Source organism: Haliotis cracherodii, unplaced genomic scaffold, assembly GCF_022045235.1.
Source record: "Haliotis cracherodii isolate W230 unplaced genomic scaffold, xgHalCrac1.p SCAF_3, whole genome shotgun sequence".
NCBI classification, from domain to species: domain Eukaryota; kingdom Metazoa; phylum Mollusca; class Gastropoda; order Lepetellida; family Haliotidae; genus Haliotis; species Haliotis cracherodii.
In genome coordinates, this window is record NW_027266286.1 from 13,081,399 (window position 1) to 13,093,763 (window position 12,365).

Here is a 12,365-nt window from a genome sequence, read left to right on the forward strand (position 1 = left end):
ACTCCTTTTGGGGAATACTTTGTCAGAAACCATTGATCCTTTTTTTCATTTTTTTATTTTCATTTTTCTTATTAATATTATTATTGAATAAGTCAGAACTAAATAAAACAAATGCATGAAAAACCATTATCCTTCTAAGTTTAAGTCATTGATAAATGGGGGCACAGGTGGCCCAGTCGTCTAAGGCGCCGCGATTCACTGTGCAGAGTTGCATCCCTTAGTCACGCCGGGAACCTATGATTGTTGGTCCGAATCCCAGTTCGCCCTGATTATGTTTCTAGGTTTGTCAGCACCATACCCATGCTCATGAGTTTCACCGAAGTGGTAAACGTCTGAGACCTGCATCACTTCGGGCTTTCCCCTCACATTAAGCTGACACGCCGTGATGTAACTGGAATACTGTTAAAAACGGCGTTAAATCCAACTCGCTCACTCACTCACTCACTCACTCACTCACTCATTCACTGTTAAATAATGAATTATGAATTATTATACTTGATCATTTATACTTGTGCTTACAATTGTGTAATACTTTTTGTTTTAATGAAATGTTATATATTCTTGTTTCTCAGCTATCTTCGTCATGGGTTTCTCCATCACTGTCAGCATCCGTTCCGTATACGCTTCCCGGATTCTCCACACTCGCATGCTGGCCAACGTGTTCAAGGCCCCAATGTCCTACTTTGATACCACCCCTGCAGGTCGTATTGTCAACCGATTCTCCCAGGATATCGACACAGTGGACAACGAACTGCCACTGACATTCGAGATGTGGATAGATACAGCGCTGCTGGTCCTCGGAACCATCATCGTGATCAGCTACAGCACGCCCATCTTCCTGGCCGTCATCCTGCCACTGTTTATCCTTTACGTCTTTATACAGGTAGCAGGCCTCAAAGTTGCCACTAAAATGGTTGCCAATGCGACCTAAATTTCAATTTGTCTTTTTGTCTACTGGCATTAAGTGGAAAAAACAAGTGCTGGTTGGCACGGAGTCAGTATAATGTGTCTGAGTGGGATATCCATGTTAATATGCGACATGGTATCTCACTGGGCTTGTATTGTCAAACCAGCATTAATCTGTACTAGTGCAATCAGCCACACACATGCATGTCACGATATAACAATAACTGTATTGCACCTCACCTCAGAAGCTCAACTAGTGGTTACAGAAGAACATCTCCAGAAAAACACGAAATTCTACCCACCCCCCATCTTTCCAAGGGAAGTGAGTTAACTGACTATAGAAGTCCAGTTTCCACCCTTGCCGAACTAGGCTGGTATTATGGAGTTACATTTTGGCTGGACTAACGAGTCTATGCATAGTCCAATCAAAATCGCGCACCAAAATCGAAATCCGGTTCGTAAAGTGTCGTGCAGATTTCGGTCGACTGCAGGATTTGCAAAGCATGTGCACCGCTAACTCATTGTCAACAGATATTTTCTATTTCTTTTCATGTTTTTAATCAAGGTGCTCACGTGATTTAATGCACTTCGCGATGTAAGACTCATTTTATCACAATATAGATCTTGATTATCAATCAGATCGTCTTGACTGGGCGCCACCGTTTTGTTTGAAGCAAATGCAAGTGATACGAGAGGTTGGATCTGATTGGTCAATAGGAGAGGACATAACTCGTAATAGCCACTGGTGGCGCTACGATCGAGCTCAGGAATTCCAGCCTAGTTCGGCAAGGGTGGAAACTAGACTTTTAAAGTCAGTTAACTCACTTGCCTCGGGAAGATGCCCACCTCCAGGATGCCTGGGGGGTATGGGTGGCCCAGTCATCTAAGGCGCCGCGATTCGCTGTGCAGAGCTGCATCCCTTGGGCAAGCTAGAAACCTGTAATTATGGGTTCGAATCCCGGTTTACCCTGATTATGTTTCTAGGTTTGTCAGCACCATACCCATGCCCCTGGGTTTCACCGAAGTGGTAAACGTCTGAGACCTGCATCACTCTGGTCTTTCCTCCCACATTAAGCTGACACGCCGCGATATAACTGGAATACTGTTAAAAGCGGTGTTAACCCAACTCACTCACTCACTAACATCAGACTAACTAGTCTAGGCTGGGGCAAATTTCCAGACCTATAAGTTACATTCTCTATAACCAAAGTGTACCTCTACTTCCAGAGATTCTACATCCCAACATCTCGTCAAGTAAAGAGACTCGAGTCAAAGACACGGTCACCTATCTATAGTCACTTCGGGGAGACCGTATCGGGAGCTAGTGTGATACGAGCATATGGGGTAGCTGATAGATTCATAGAGGAGTCTGAGAAGAGGGTGGACAATAACCAGAGGTTTGCCTTTGCTGGGTTCACAGCCAACAGGTGAGGGAAACTGCACAAATGTGAATATGTTCATGTTCCTTGACTTTATCTTGGTTAAGTCAACATTAGTAGTTTGTGGAAAGAATATTGAAACTAACCACAAATATGCTCAAATTTGATAATTGATGTCTTGAAAAGTAAGTGAATGAGTTAATTTGCTGCTTTGAACAGTATTTCAGTAATGTTGGAGGAAAGCTGGAAGTATTGCATGTCTAAGATATTTCGGGCAATAACCACTTCTGATTTTAGGGCCACTTCACATCTCCTAGGAAGAATTTGCACATTATGACCCTTGGAGAGAGAGAGATATATATATATATATGCAAACATGTCTTCTGATCTACTAGGGCGGTCGGGTAGCCTAGTGGTTAAAGCGTTTGCTCGTCACGCCGAAGACCCGGGTTCGATTCCCGACATGGGTACAATGTGTGAAGCCCATTTCTGGTGTCCCCCGCCGTGATATTGCTGGAATATTGCTAAAAAGCGGCGTAAAACATACTCACTCACTCACTCTGATCTACTAGGACTATCGATAGACTGTTTAAAGATTGTAGATTGAGCACTATTTACACCAATCACTGAGTTAGAGCAACAACTGTAACTGGGGTTGAGGCAAGGGAAAAAGTGAACATCATGGGCTACAAGAATCAGTCTTCATACATAACAGATTCACCGGCATCTTCTAAATGCCACAAGTTAGATTAAACAATGGATGTTTTTTAGAGACCACTGTTAGTTGAGGAGCAATTTCTTTACCAGATGGCTTGGCATCCGTCTGGAGTTCCTGGGCAACTTCATCATCTTGGCAGCCTCCGTGTTCGCTGTGCTGGCTCGTGACAGCATCACTGGGGGATTGGTCGGTCTCTCCATCTCTTATGCCTTGGAGGTAAACGCAGAGCAAAACCTGTTAATTAACTGTCATCCTCCAAAATATTTAAACGATTAAATTTGATCTTGGCTAATGACTTCCAAAATGATGGGAGTGAAATTGTTTTTGGCACAAAACTAAAAGTTTAAGTGCTCCTTCAAAGAATGGGGATACAATTGTTATTAAAATGTTTTTTAAATCTTCTCAGACTGATGTAAAGCATTTTGATAATCAGAATCTCATGTGTTAGTAGGATAAAAGTTGAAATTTCAGTTGAATGTATGAAATATGATCCGATGTTATTATTTTGTTAACACTGCTTTGTGCCCTGTGTAACAATCAGGTAGGCTTTACATGTAATCTACTACAAATTCAATGGGTTATGTGTTATGTAGAGGAAATTATATTCAACAATTCTTCTCATGACTATATTACAGATAACAGGGAATCTTAACTGGTTAGTTCGCATGACCTCTGATCTTGAGACACAGGTGGTTTCAGTTGAAAGAATCAAAGAGTATACAGAAATTCCATCAGAGGTGAGAAGTGTTTTGTGCATCTTCCTTCCTACACTCTAAACACTCATGCTAGCCAATGAACTTGCCCAAAACAGCCTATGAATTCACTGACATGTGGTAGCTTAGTGGCGCAAGTCATGGAATCCTGAACAAGTCATGGAATTTGAATTTGAATTTCCTGGGCCTTGAATAGTTTTGGAAATGAGATAATTGTTATCAAGTCATGAAAAAATATTTTTATACCAGTAATCTTCCTGGAAAGGTCATTATACGTTGTAAGAGGATCAAGAGGGGTACATGGGGTTTTATGCATCCTGCATTAGATTTTATACCACAAGCCCGAGTGCATCCCAATGCATCCCGATTGATTCATCTTACCATCATGTTTTAATATGACATTGTTAAACAAGTTCAAAATTGGCAAAAAAAAAGCTGTTTGTTTGAGCTGAGGTCAGTTTGCACTGTGTCATGTGACTTTCATGGACTCACGTAAAAAGTGGTTCAGTTTTTTGCTTTGAAGTGGGATATAAGCGACTTTTTCTGCCTCTCAGAAATCCATGTGCAGCCTGACTTGCTCATGGCGGGATATTAGAGATTTATTCCCTTCCCCTAAGAAATTTATTGCCCTCCAAAGAAGGATACACATTATTTTATCAAGATCACGTGGACCAATCAGATCTCTTCATTCTGACATGGAGGTTGTAAAAGGAAATTTGTCAGGCTGATGTATTAATGCAATTACCGTATTCGACGTAATATGCACCCTGCTCTAATAAGCGCCCATGGCGATATTTGCTAATATATTGGCTAGTGAACAATTAACACCCCTTCTGATTGATCAATGTAGACAAGACTTATTTATTCGCATATAATACGCACTCGTGTGTTATATGCACCCATAATTATGGGCAATTAAATTCTGGAAAAATATCTCTCTCGTATATAAACATTTCAGGCTGTCAGCATAAACCACAAAATTTATCTTTCAACTCTGTTTTTGTTTTCACCAAAGAATATTCTAATAAGAGCCCCCTATTTCTAATTTTGAGGGCGCCCTGGGTGCTTATTGCGTCCAAAACGGTTTGTTCATCTCAACTTTGACATATGACATATAATCTACTGCAGATACTATCCAGTAGACAAAATAAACTTGCAGTCTCCCTGTTCCAGGCTCCTTGGTCCCTCCAGGAACACAGCCCCAACCACGACTGGCCGCAGTCTGGGGTGGTGAAGTTTGTGGACTACTCAACTCGCTACAGACAGGGTCTTGACCTGGTACTTCGGGGCATCTCCTGCACCATCAACTCAGGGGAGAAGGTGACTGACTCTCACCTCTAGCTGAGATGTCATCCCGGCATATTTGTAGACTTTACATCATTTCATCTTTTCCATATGTGGGGCAGTCGGGTAGCCCAGTGGTTAAAGCTTTCGCCTGTCACGCTGAAGACCGGGGTTCAATTCCCGACATGGGTACAATGTGTGAAGCCCATTTCTGGTGTCCACCGCCGTGATATTGCTGGAATATTGCTAAAAGCGGCGTAAAACCAAACTCACTTTTCCATATGTGTTTAGTTTTGAATTTCCATGTTACTTACATGATAATCTTTATAGAAGAGTAATTTGCCATGGCCTGAATACATGTAATTCTGAAGTCAAAATATAAACAAATATTTTCACTAGTTTGGGACTGATGTATCAAAAGTTAAGTTATGCTGATAAATAAAAAAATAAAATGCCAATTTAAAACTTTCTTCAGAATCACATTTTTTTATAGAAATAGCGGATCGTAATATTGTTGTGTATTCCAGACTGTGGGAGGGGAGATAACTACAGACAGAGTTGTTGATTGTCATAACATCCTTGTGTATCCAGGCTGTGGGAGGGGAGATAACTACAGACAGAATTGTTGATAGTCATAACATCCTTGTGTATCCAGGCTGTTGGAGGGGAGATAACTACAGACAGAGGTGTTGATGGTCATAACATCCTTGTGTATTCCAGGTGGGCATTGTGGGCAGGACAGGTGCAGGGAAGTCATCTCTGACCCTGTCACTGTTCAGGCTGATCGAGGCTGCAGGAGGGCAGATAATCATAGACGGAGTTGATGTCAGTACACTGGGGCTGCATGACCTGAGGAAGAGACTCACTATCTTGCCACAGGTAACTGAACAGGCTCAAGGCTGTTGACCAGCACTGCTTAGCACAGGACTGCTAGACGGTAGACATCAGAACTCGGGCTCCATGATCTGAGGACACTGTTCAAAGAAGAAATCAAATTCAAAAGGATGGCTTTTGTAATCATAGCATATGTTGGTTAGAGCTCCTTCCTTAGACACGGATTCTAAGGTTTTTAGCCACTTTGCTAAAATAATGGGGGTTTGAAGGGTTTGGTGAAATGTGGCCCTGATGGATGTCACTGATGAGATTGCACGCCACAATCAGGGAAACGCGGAAAAAATCATCTTCTGCGTAAAAAATTAATAAAAAATTATTAAAAAAACACTCCGAAAAATATTATCGAAATCCGGACAACCGTCGCGGATTGTCTTGTTTTCGATCAGAGCTTTCCCAGCATAGGTTTTCTATCACGAATACTTGCACTATAACGTGGGGTGTGGCATCACACAGAAATTGTAAATACTCAGAGTCAGCTGATGGCTTGTTTTTAAGATAAAGTTGTCTTTTAGCCTGTAAGTGAATGAGATGTTTTACAGTTGTTCATGTGATAAGCGAGAAAACAATGAATGTTTCTTCAGCGTCCAAAACCCCATGTCATGGGGATATATGTTGTATTAATGTCTTATGTTTGCAATGGAGTTTTGTTATTTTCATCAAAAGGTAAGTGCAAGGTAAGTTTTTTCCAATATGCTTCAACATGCGGAAAGGGTCAGACATTGCACGCTTGTGACAGTTGTCCTTGTGTCTGGGGGATGGGGGTTGAAGTTTATGGCAGTATTGCTCCCAGACCTGGCGGGTAGCCGGGTGCGTGAAAGATATGCCCGATTTTTTAAAAGTACTGATTTAACTTCGAAATTCTACTGCATCTGCCATTTTGTTTATTTGACTTATTGACTTTTGCAATTGACTTATTACATTTCTTGGTGTGAATATTGTCCAAACTGTACGAAATTGCTTAAAATGCAATCAAATGTTTTAAAAATTTCGGGGTGGGGGGCATGCCCCCAGACCCCCCTAGACTTTTCCTCTTTTTGGGGGGGAAAACCTGCTCACATCCCTGCATAATAGAACTTGCAATAAAAGAATTGCTGTGAAATTCAATTCTTGATCCTATTAAACCACAACTGCAAGCAGGGTAATTTTCTGCATATTTTGAGCTTCATCGCCTATTGTACAATTAGTCACTTTGTCGTGTGCTGCTATGTTAGCAGCATCAAACAAACATGGAGTATGAACGCTTTGAACTGTGCAAGTCAAAATCTTGTAAACACCGGAGCTTGCTTTACGTTTTTCATTGTAACCAAGAGAAATAGTCAGAAATGGAGAAAAAAAACTTTGTTGTGAGTGATTTTGCGTCAGTCATGCTGTCACACAGGATGGAAACATTGACAATTTCTGTTGAATTTACCAAATCATTGTAATGTATCTATTTTCTAATTCCCTAATTCTTGCTACGAAACTCCCATGCATGTTATAAAAATATAGAGCCATTATATCTCTCAAATAAGAGCTGCTATGTTAGTAGCATCAAACAAACATGGTGGATTGGCCTCCTGTATTCTGTAGGTACTTCTTGCGTTTGGCCTGGACTATAGGTGCACCCACTTGCTTTTAAACCATGTTATCTCAATGTTTCGCTTTGAGAAGGATGAAGTCAGTATTTCTGATCGTTTCTGTAAATATACTTCTGTAAATGGTCCTATGTAATATACTTGTCCACAACATGTACTGACTTGCCTGCCAGGACCCTGTGTTGTTTGCTGGGACCCTGAGGATCAACCTGGATCCCTTCAACAAGCACAGTGACGGCCAGATCTGGACAGCCCTGGACCACGCCCACCTGAAGACCTTTGTCCAGTCTCTGCCAGACACGCTGCAGCATGAGTGTGGGGAGGGAGGAGAGAATCTCAGGTACATCAACCTTCAAACTTCACAGTAGGCTGCTGGCCATCTTCCCGAGGCAAGAGAGTTAACTGACTTTAAAAGTCCAGTTTCCACCCTTGCCGAACTAGGCTGGAATTCCTGGCTTCGATCATAGCGCCACCAGTGGCTATTACGAGTTATGTCCTTTCTATGCCTCTCCTATTGACCAATCAGGTTCAACCTCTCGTATCACTTGTATTTGCTTCAAACAAAACGGTGGCGCCCTGTCAAGATGATCTGATCGATAATCAAGATCTATATTGTGATAAAACGAGTCTTACATCGCGAAGTGCATCAAATCACGTGAGCACCTTGATTAAAAACATGAAAAGAAAATATCTGTTGAGAACGAGTTAGAGGTGCACATGCTTTGCAAATCCTGCAGTCGACCGAAATCTGCATGACACTTTATGAACCGGTTTCGATTTCGGTGCGCAATTTTGATTGGACTATGCATAGACTCGTTAGTCCAGCCAAAATGTAACTCCATAATACCAGCCTAGTTCCTTAAGGGTGGAAACTGGACTTTTATAGTCAGTTAACTCACTTCCCTCAGGAAGATGGCCGCTGGCCCGAGACTACCAAATTGTCCAGGGGACAAGTGAAAATCTATTTGATACTTGCCCTCATTGCCTAAAGTGTTTGAGGGCTGTAAGTCCTAACCATTTACTTAACCGTTTCAATATTTCTAACAATTGAAAGTGAATAAAACTGACAGGAAATGTAAACATGGTAAACGTTTTTGTCTTGTTCAAGCAGGACTAGCTACAAACTGTGAGCACCAGTGAAGTTTACACTAGTCCTTTGGACTAACCACAAAAGACCCATTTCTAAGATTGTAACACATGGATGGTTTTCCGCACAATTCAATGCCAAAGAAGCAATAACCGTATTGCAAAATTTAAGTAAAGGCGATACAATACCTAGACTTCCGTACAATGGACAAGTGTCAGTAGTGAGTGAGTGAGTGAGTATGGTTTAAACACCGCTTTTAGCAATATTCCAGCAATATCACGGCAGGGGACACCAGAAATGGGCTTTACTCATTGTACCCATGTCGGGAATCGAACCCGGGTCTTCGGCGTGAAGAGTGAACACGTTAACCACTAGGCTACCCGACCGCCCCCCAAGTGTCAGTAGAGTGCTGACCTTGGGCTATGTGGCAGGCCTCGTGCAAGGTAAAGACTCGCAGATGCATACAGATGTCACGGAGAGTTGTGTTATATTGTCACTAGCAATGATGTTGTACCCCCAGGGAGTACTTCACCAGAGATGACATAGCCTCAAATTTGTTGTTAACCCCCAGACATAATCAGAGCTCCAGATAAGCTGCGTATCGGCGTGAAATACGCATCAGAAATGCAGAAATACGCAGTAAGATAAAATCCAAGCGTATCAAATACGCAACAACATTACAGATACGCTACAAAAATAAAACTTGTGCGTATCATCAAAATATTGTGAAGTAACCATGCGTAGTTGATTAGCAAATCAGCAACTTATTTTGAAATTATAAACGGACATTCCGTCAACCTTGCCAAACTCTACGATGACAGTTACATCATGCATTTGCCATCACACTTTCTTGTGGAAGTATCGTGGTATTTTTTAGTCCTATAAAGCTCTCGAACCCACATGACACCAGTTTGCAGGGACTAGATGAATAGTGTTACCCAATGATTTTAAAATGCATGGGTTAAAATACCCACAACACCAAAAGCTTATCTGGAGCTCTGCATAATTTCTTATTAAATTTAATTGTTTTGAGAGTTTGTACAGCCAGGGCTATTTGTTGTAACTGATCCCCAGCAATTGTTTATACACCCAGGTGTTACTGTGTTGCTGTGCCAAAGATGGACTACTGATTTTGTCTGTATCAGTTTCTTGTGTAAGGTTAAACACAGCATTGTCAGTCTGGTAATGCTTTAACAATGAGAGATGTAGTGATGCTAGTTAAACTTATCAGCACTCATTACTCAACACTTTCCCTCTGCCTCTCTGCTAGTGTTGGCCAGCGGCAACTACTGTGTCTGGCCAGAGCTCTCCTCAAGAAGACCAAGATCCTGGTTCTGGACGAAGCTACTGCAGCTGTTGACATGGAAACGGATGACCTGATCCAGCAGACCATCAGGTCAGAGTTCAAGAACTGCACCGTGCTGACCATCGCCCACAGGCTCAACACAGTCATGGACTACGACAGGTGAGGAGGCAGTATTGGTTTAAGAAGCAGATTGTAGCACAATATCTGGGTGCAGATAAGACTATGTTGTCGGGAGTAACAACAGAAGATACTGGGTGTTGCATTTCCTATTACGCCTGTGGATGTATCTATGAAAGGAAAAGCTCCTTGGATGCATAGCCCAGTGGTCCTCTACAGCCAGGGTCGGCAGGGTGAGGGTTTGAATCCCATTGCTCCGATTATGATCCTTGCTTTGACAGCACGTCAATGTACTGAGGGGCTTCACCAGTGGAAAACATCTGCAGCCTGTACGTCTCACTGTAACTTTCCTCCAACTTGAAGCAAGCATGTCATGATACAACTGAAGTACTACCTGTATTCAGAGTGGAATCAAATCCACCCCAATCAATGAGAAAACTTAATGTTCTTCTGTGATGTAAAAGATTCTAATTTTGGTCAGATTTAGTTCTGTATAGTTTCTTAGGCATCCAGTATCCTATGATCATGGGTTTTAACCCCAGGTTTAACGTTGTTAAGAATCTTGGTTTGTCCGCTTCATACTCATTCTATGTGGTAAATGTTGAAAGCCTGCATGACATCAGGCTTTCCTTCCACATTGTTGTTGTTGTTGTTGTTGTTGTTGTTGTTGTTGTTGTTATGATGATGATGATGATGATGGTTATTATTATTTGCCCCCAGGATTTTGGTTCTGGACAATGGCAAGGTGGTGGACTTTGACTCCCCCCAGTCTCTCCTCCAGCAGCCTGGCAGGGTTTTTTACAGGATGGCCGAGGATGCTGGACTGGCCTGAGGCAGGTGCTGCTGTGCGTTGATGCTGTCAGAGTGACGAAACTGAGGTCATGTATGACCGCTGTAACTACGGGAGCAGAAGGAAAGACACCATGGAGATGTGTTCTGTAAATATTAGCTGCCGCAGTGACAACACGTATTAACTCCTGCATATTTTTTAATAATATTTTAATATTTACTGATGAGCAAATACATTAGTTTGGTATTAAACTGTGGTTTGCCTTATATATTAAATATATATCTCAGTTTTATGAAGTGAATCATGTTTTGTTTTCAATCTGTAGGCAGGTACGTTGGTTATGAAGTGGCTTCATAATGGTCTTCCTGGCTATGTCTCCACATTATTAATGTGTACTCCCATGATTCTGTGATAGAAGACACAATGTCTGAATAAATTTGGATTGGAGAATATTCGGTAATATACCCAATTTATAAATTTGAATTTACAAATCCATCCTTTTTAAGAAATTGCTTCAGTAGAATTGCAACAGGCAAAAATGCAAATTTGATTGCACCTTTTGTCCACCATTTTCTAGTTTTTATTTTAATTTTGACACTGCTGAACAGAGTTTGGTTTAGAGCTCGGCACCAGCATATTCTGTCCTTGTGGTTCTGGGTGTTGTTGTACAAAGTGATCTTAGCGCTAAGGTGATCGTAAGTCCCGTACCTTAACATAGAATTACAACAGTCGTAGCGCTAAGGTTGTTTTGTACAGCGGCACCCTGTTCATTGGCAAGAAGTTTGAGGCAGCTGTCAGGAGGAGGCGGAGTTTTGTTTGCCTTACATTTGCCATTTCGTAATCATGTAATTTTATGACAGTATGTATGACCAAATGTTTTGTTTACTTGTTGTATGCTCGATCACCTATTGAATTGCCAAATTTACAAATGTTATGTCTGCTTAAGTATGCATGGCTGCATCACCCTTCCCACCCTCTGTGTCGGCGTATGATCAGGTAATCCTCACTGCTCTGGTTATGTGTAGGGGTGAAACGATACATTGGTGCATTGTGAGGTTTTATTTGATGATATGATTCACGATACTTTTTTTCTGTATCGATAAATTCCTTACTACTTTCTTAATGACCCTTGGCATTTTTGCCCATCTGATATCACAAAATGTGTATTTTAAACCTGCTCTGACATATTTCTTGTGAAGAAGTTTCCATGCAATTCGATGTAAATTGTGTATCGCATCATGACCTATGTATCATAATATGTATCATGTCATGATTTTGCTGTATCGTTTCACCCCGAGACACATGGTCATCTGATTATCTTTCCTCCTCCTGGGTCACTGGTGGTCATACGTCTAAGTCCCAGCCATTCACTGTGCAGAGTTATTCCCCTTAGGCACACCATCCTACGATTTGTCAGCACTGTACAGGGGCTATGGATTTCAAAGTATTACTCACCTTAAGACTTTCGAGATTTCCTCCTCTGTTTATCTGACCATGTCATATAGGGGGCACGGGTGGCCCAGTCGTCTAAGGCGCCGCGGTTCGCTGTGCAGAGTTGCGTCCCTTGGGAACGCCAGAAACCTATGATTGTGGGTTC

The 12,365-nt window shown here is 41.8% G+C and overlaps 1 protein-coding gene across 1 annotated transcript in view; it reads left to right on the forward strand.

Moving 5' to 3' along the window:
- LOC139473738 (multidrug resistance-associated protein 1-like) overlaps nt 1-11,296 on the forward strand; it is a 53,142-nt gene extending 41,846 nt beyond the window's left edge. Inside the window, exons 22-30 of the mRNA XM_071256463.1 lie at nt 573-883; nt 2,134-2,333; nt 3,093-3,219; nt 3,639-3,740; nt 4,890-5,036; nt 5,721-5,879; nt 7,642-7,808; nt 9,826-10,020; nt 10,699-11,296. Coding sequence (XP_071112564.1) covers nt 573-883; nt 2,134-2,333; nt 3,093-3,219; nt 3,639-3,740; nt 4,890-5,036; nt 5,721-5,879; nt 7,642-7,808; nt 9,826-10,020; nt 10,699-10,810 — 1,520 coding nt within the window. The 3' untranslated portion in view covers nt 10,811-11,296. The remainder of the gene's footprint in view (nt 1-572; nt 884-2,133; nt 2,334-3,092; nt 3,220-3,638; nt 3,741-4,889; nt 5,037-5,720; nt 5,880-7,641; nt 7,809-9,825; nt 10,021-10,698) is intronic.
- The last annotated feature ends 1,069 nt before the right edge of the window (nt 11,297-12,365 follow it).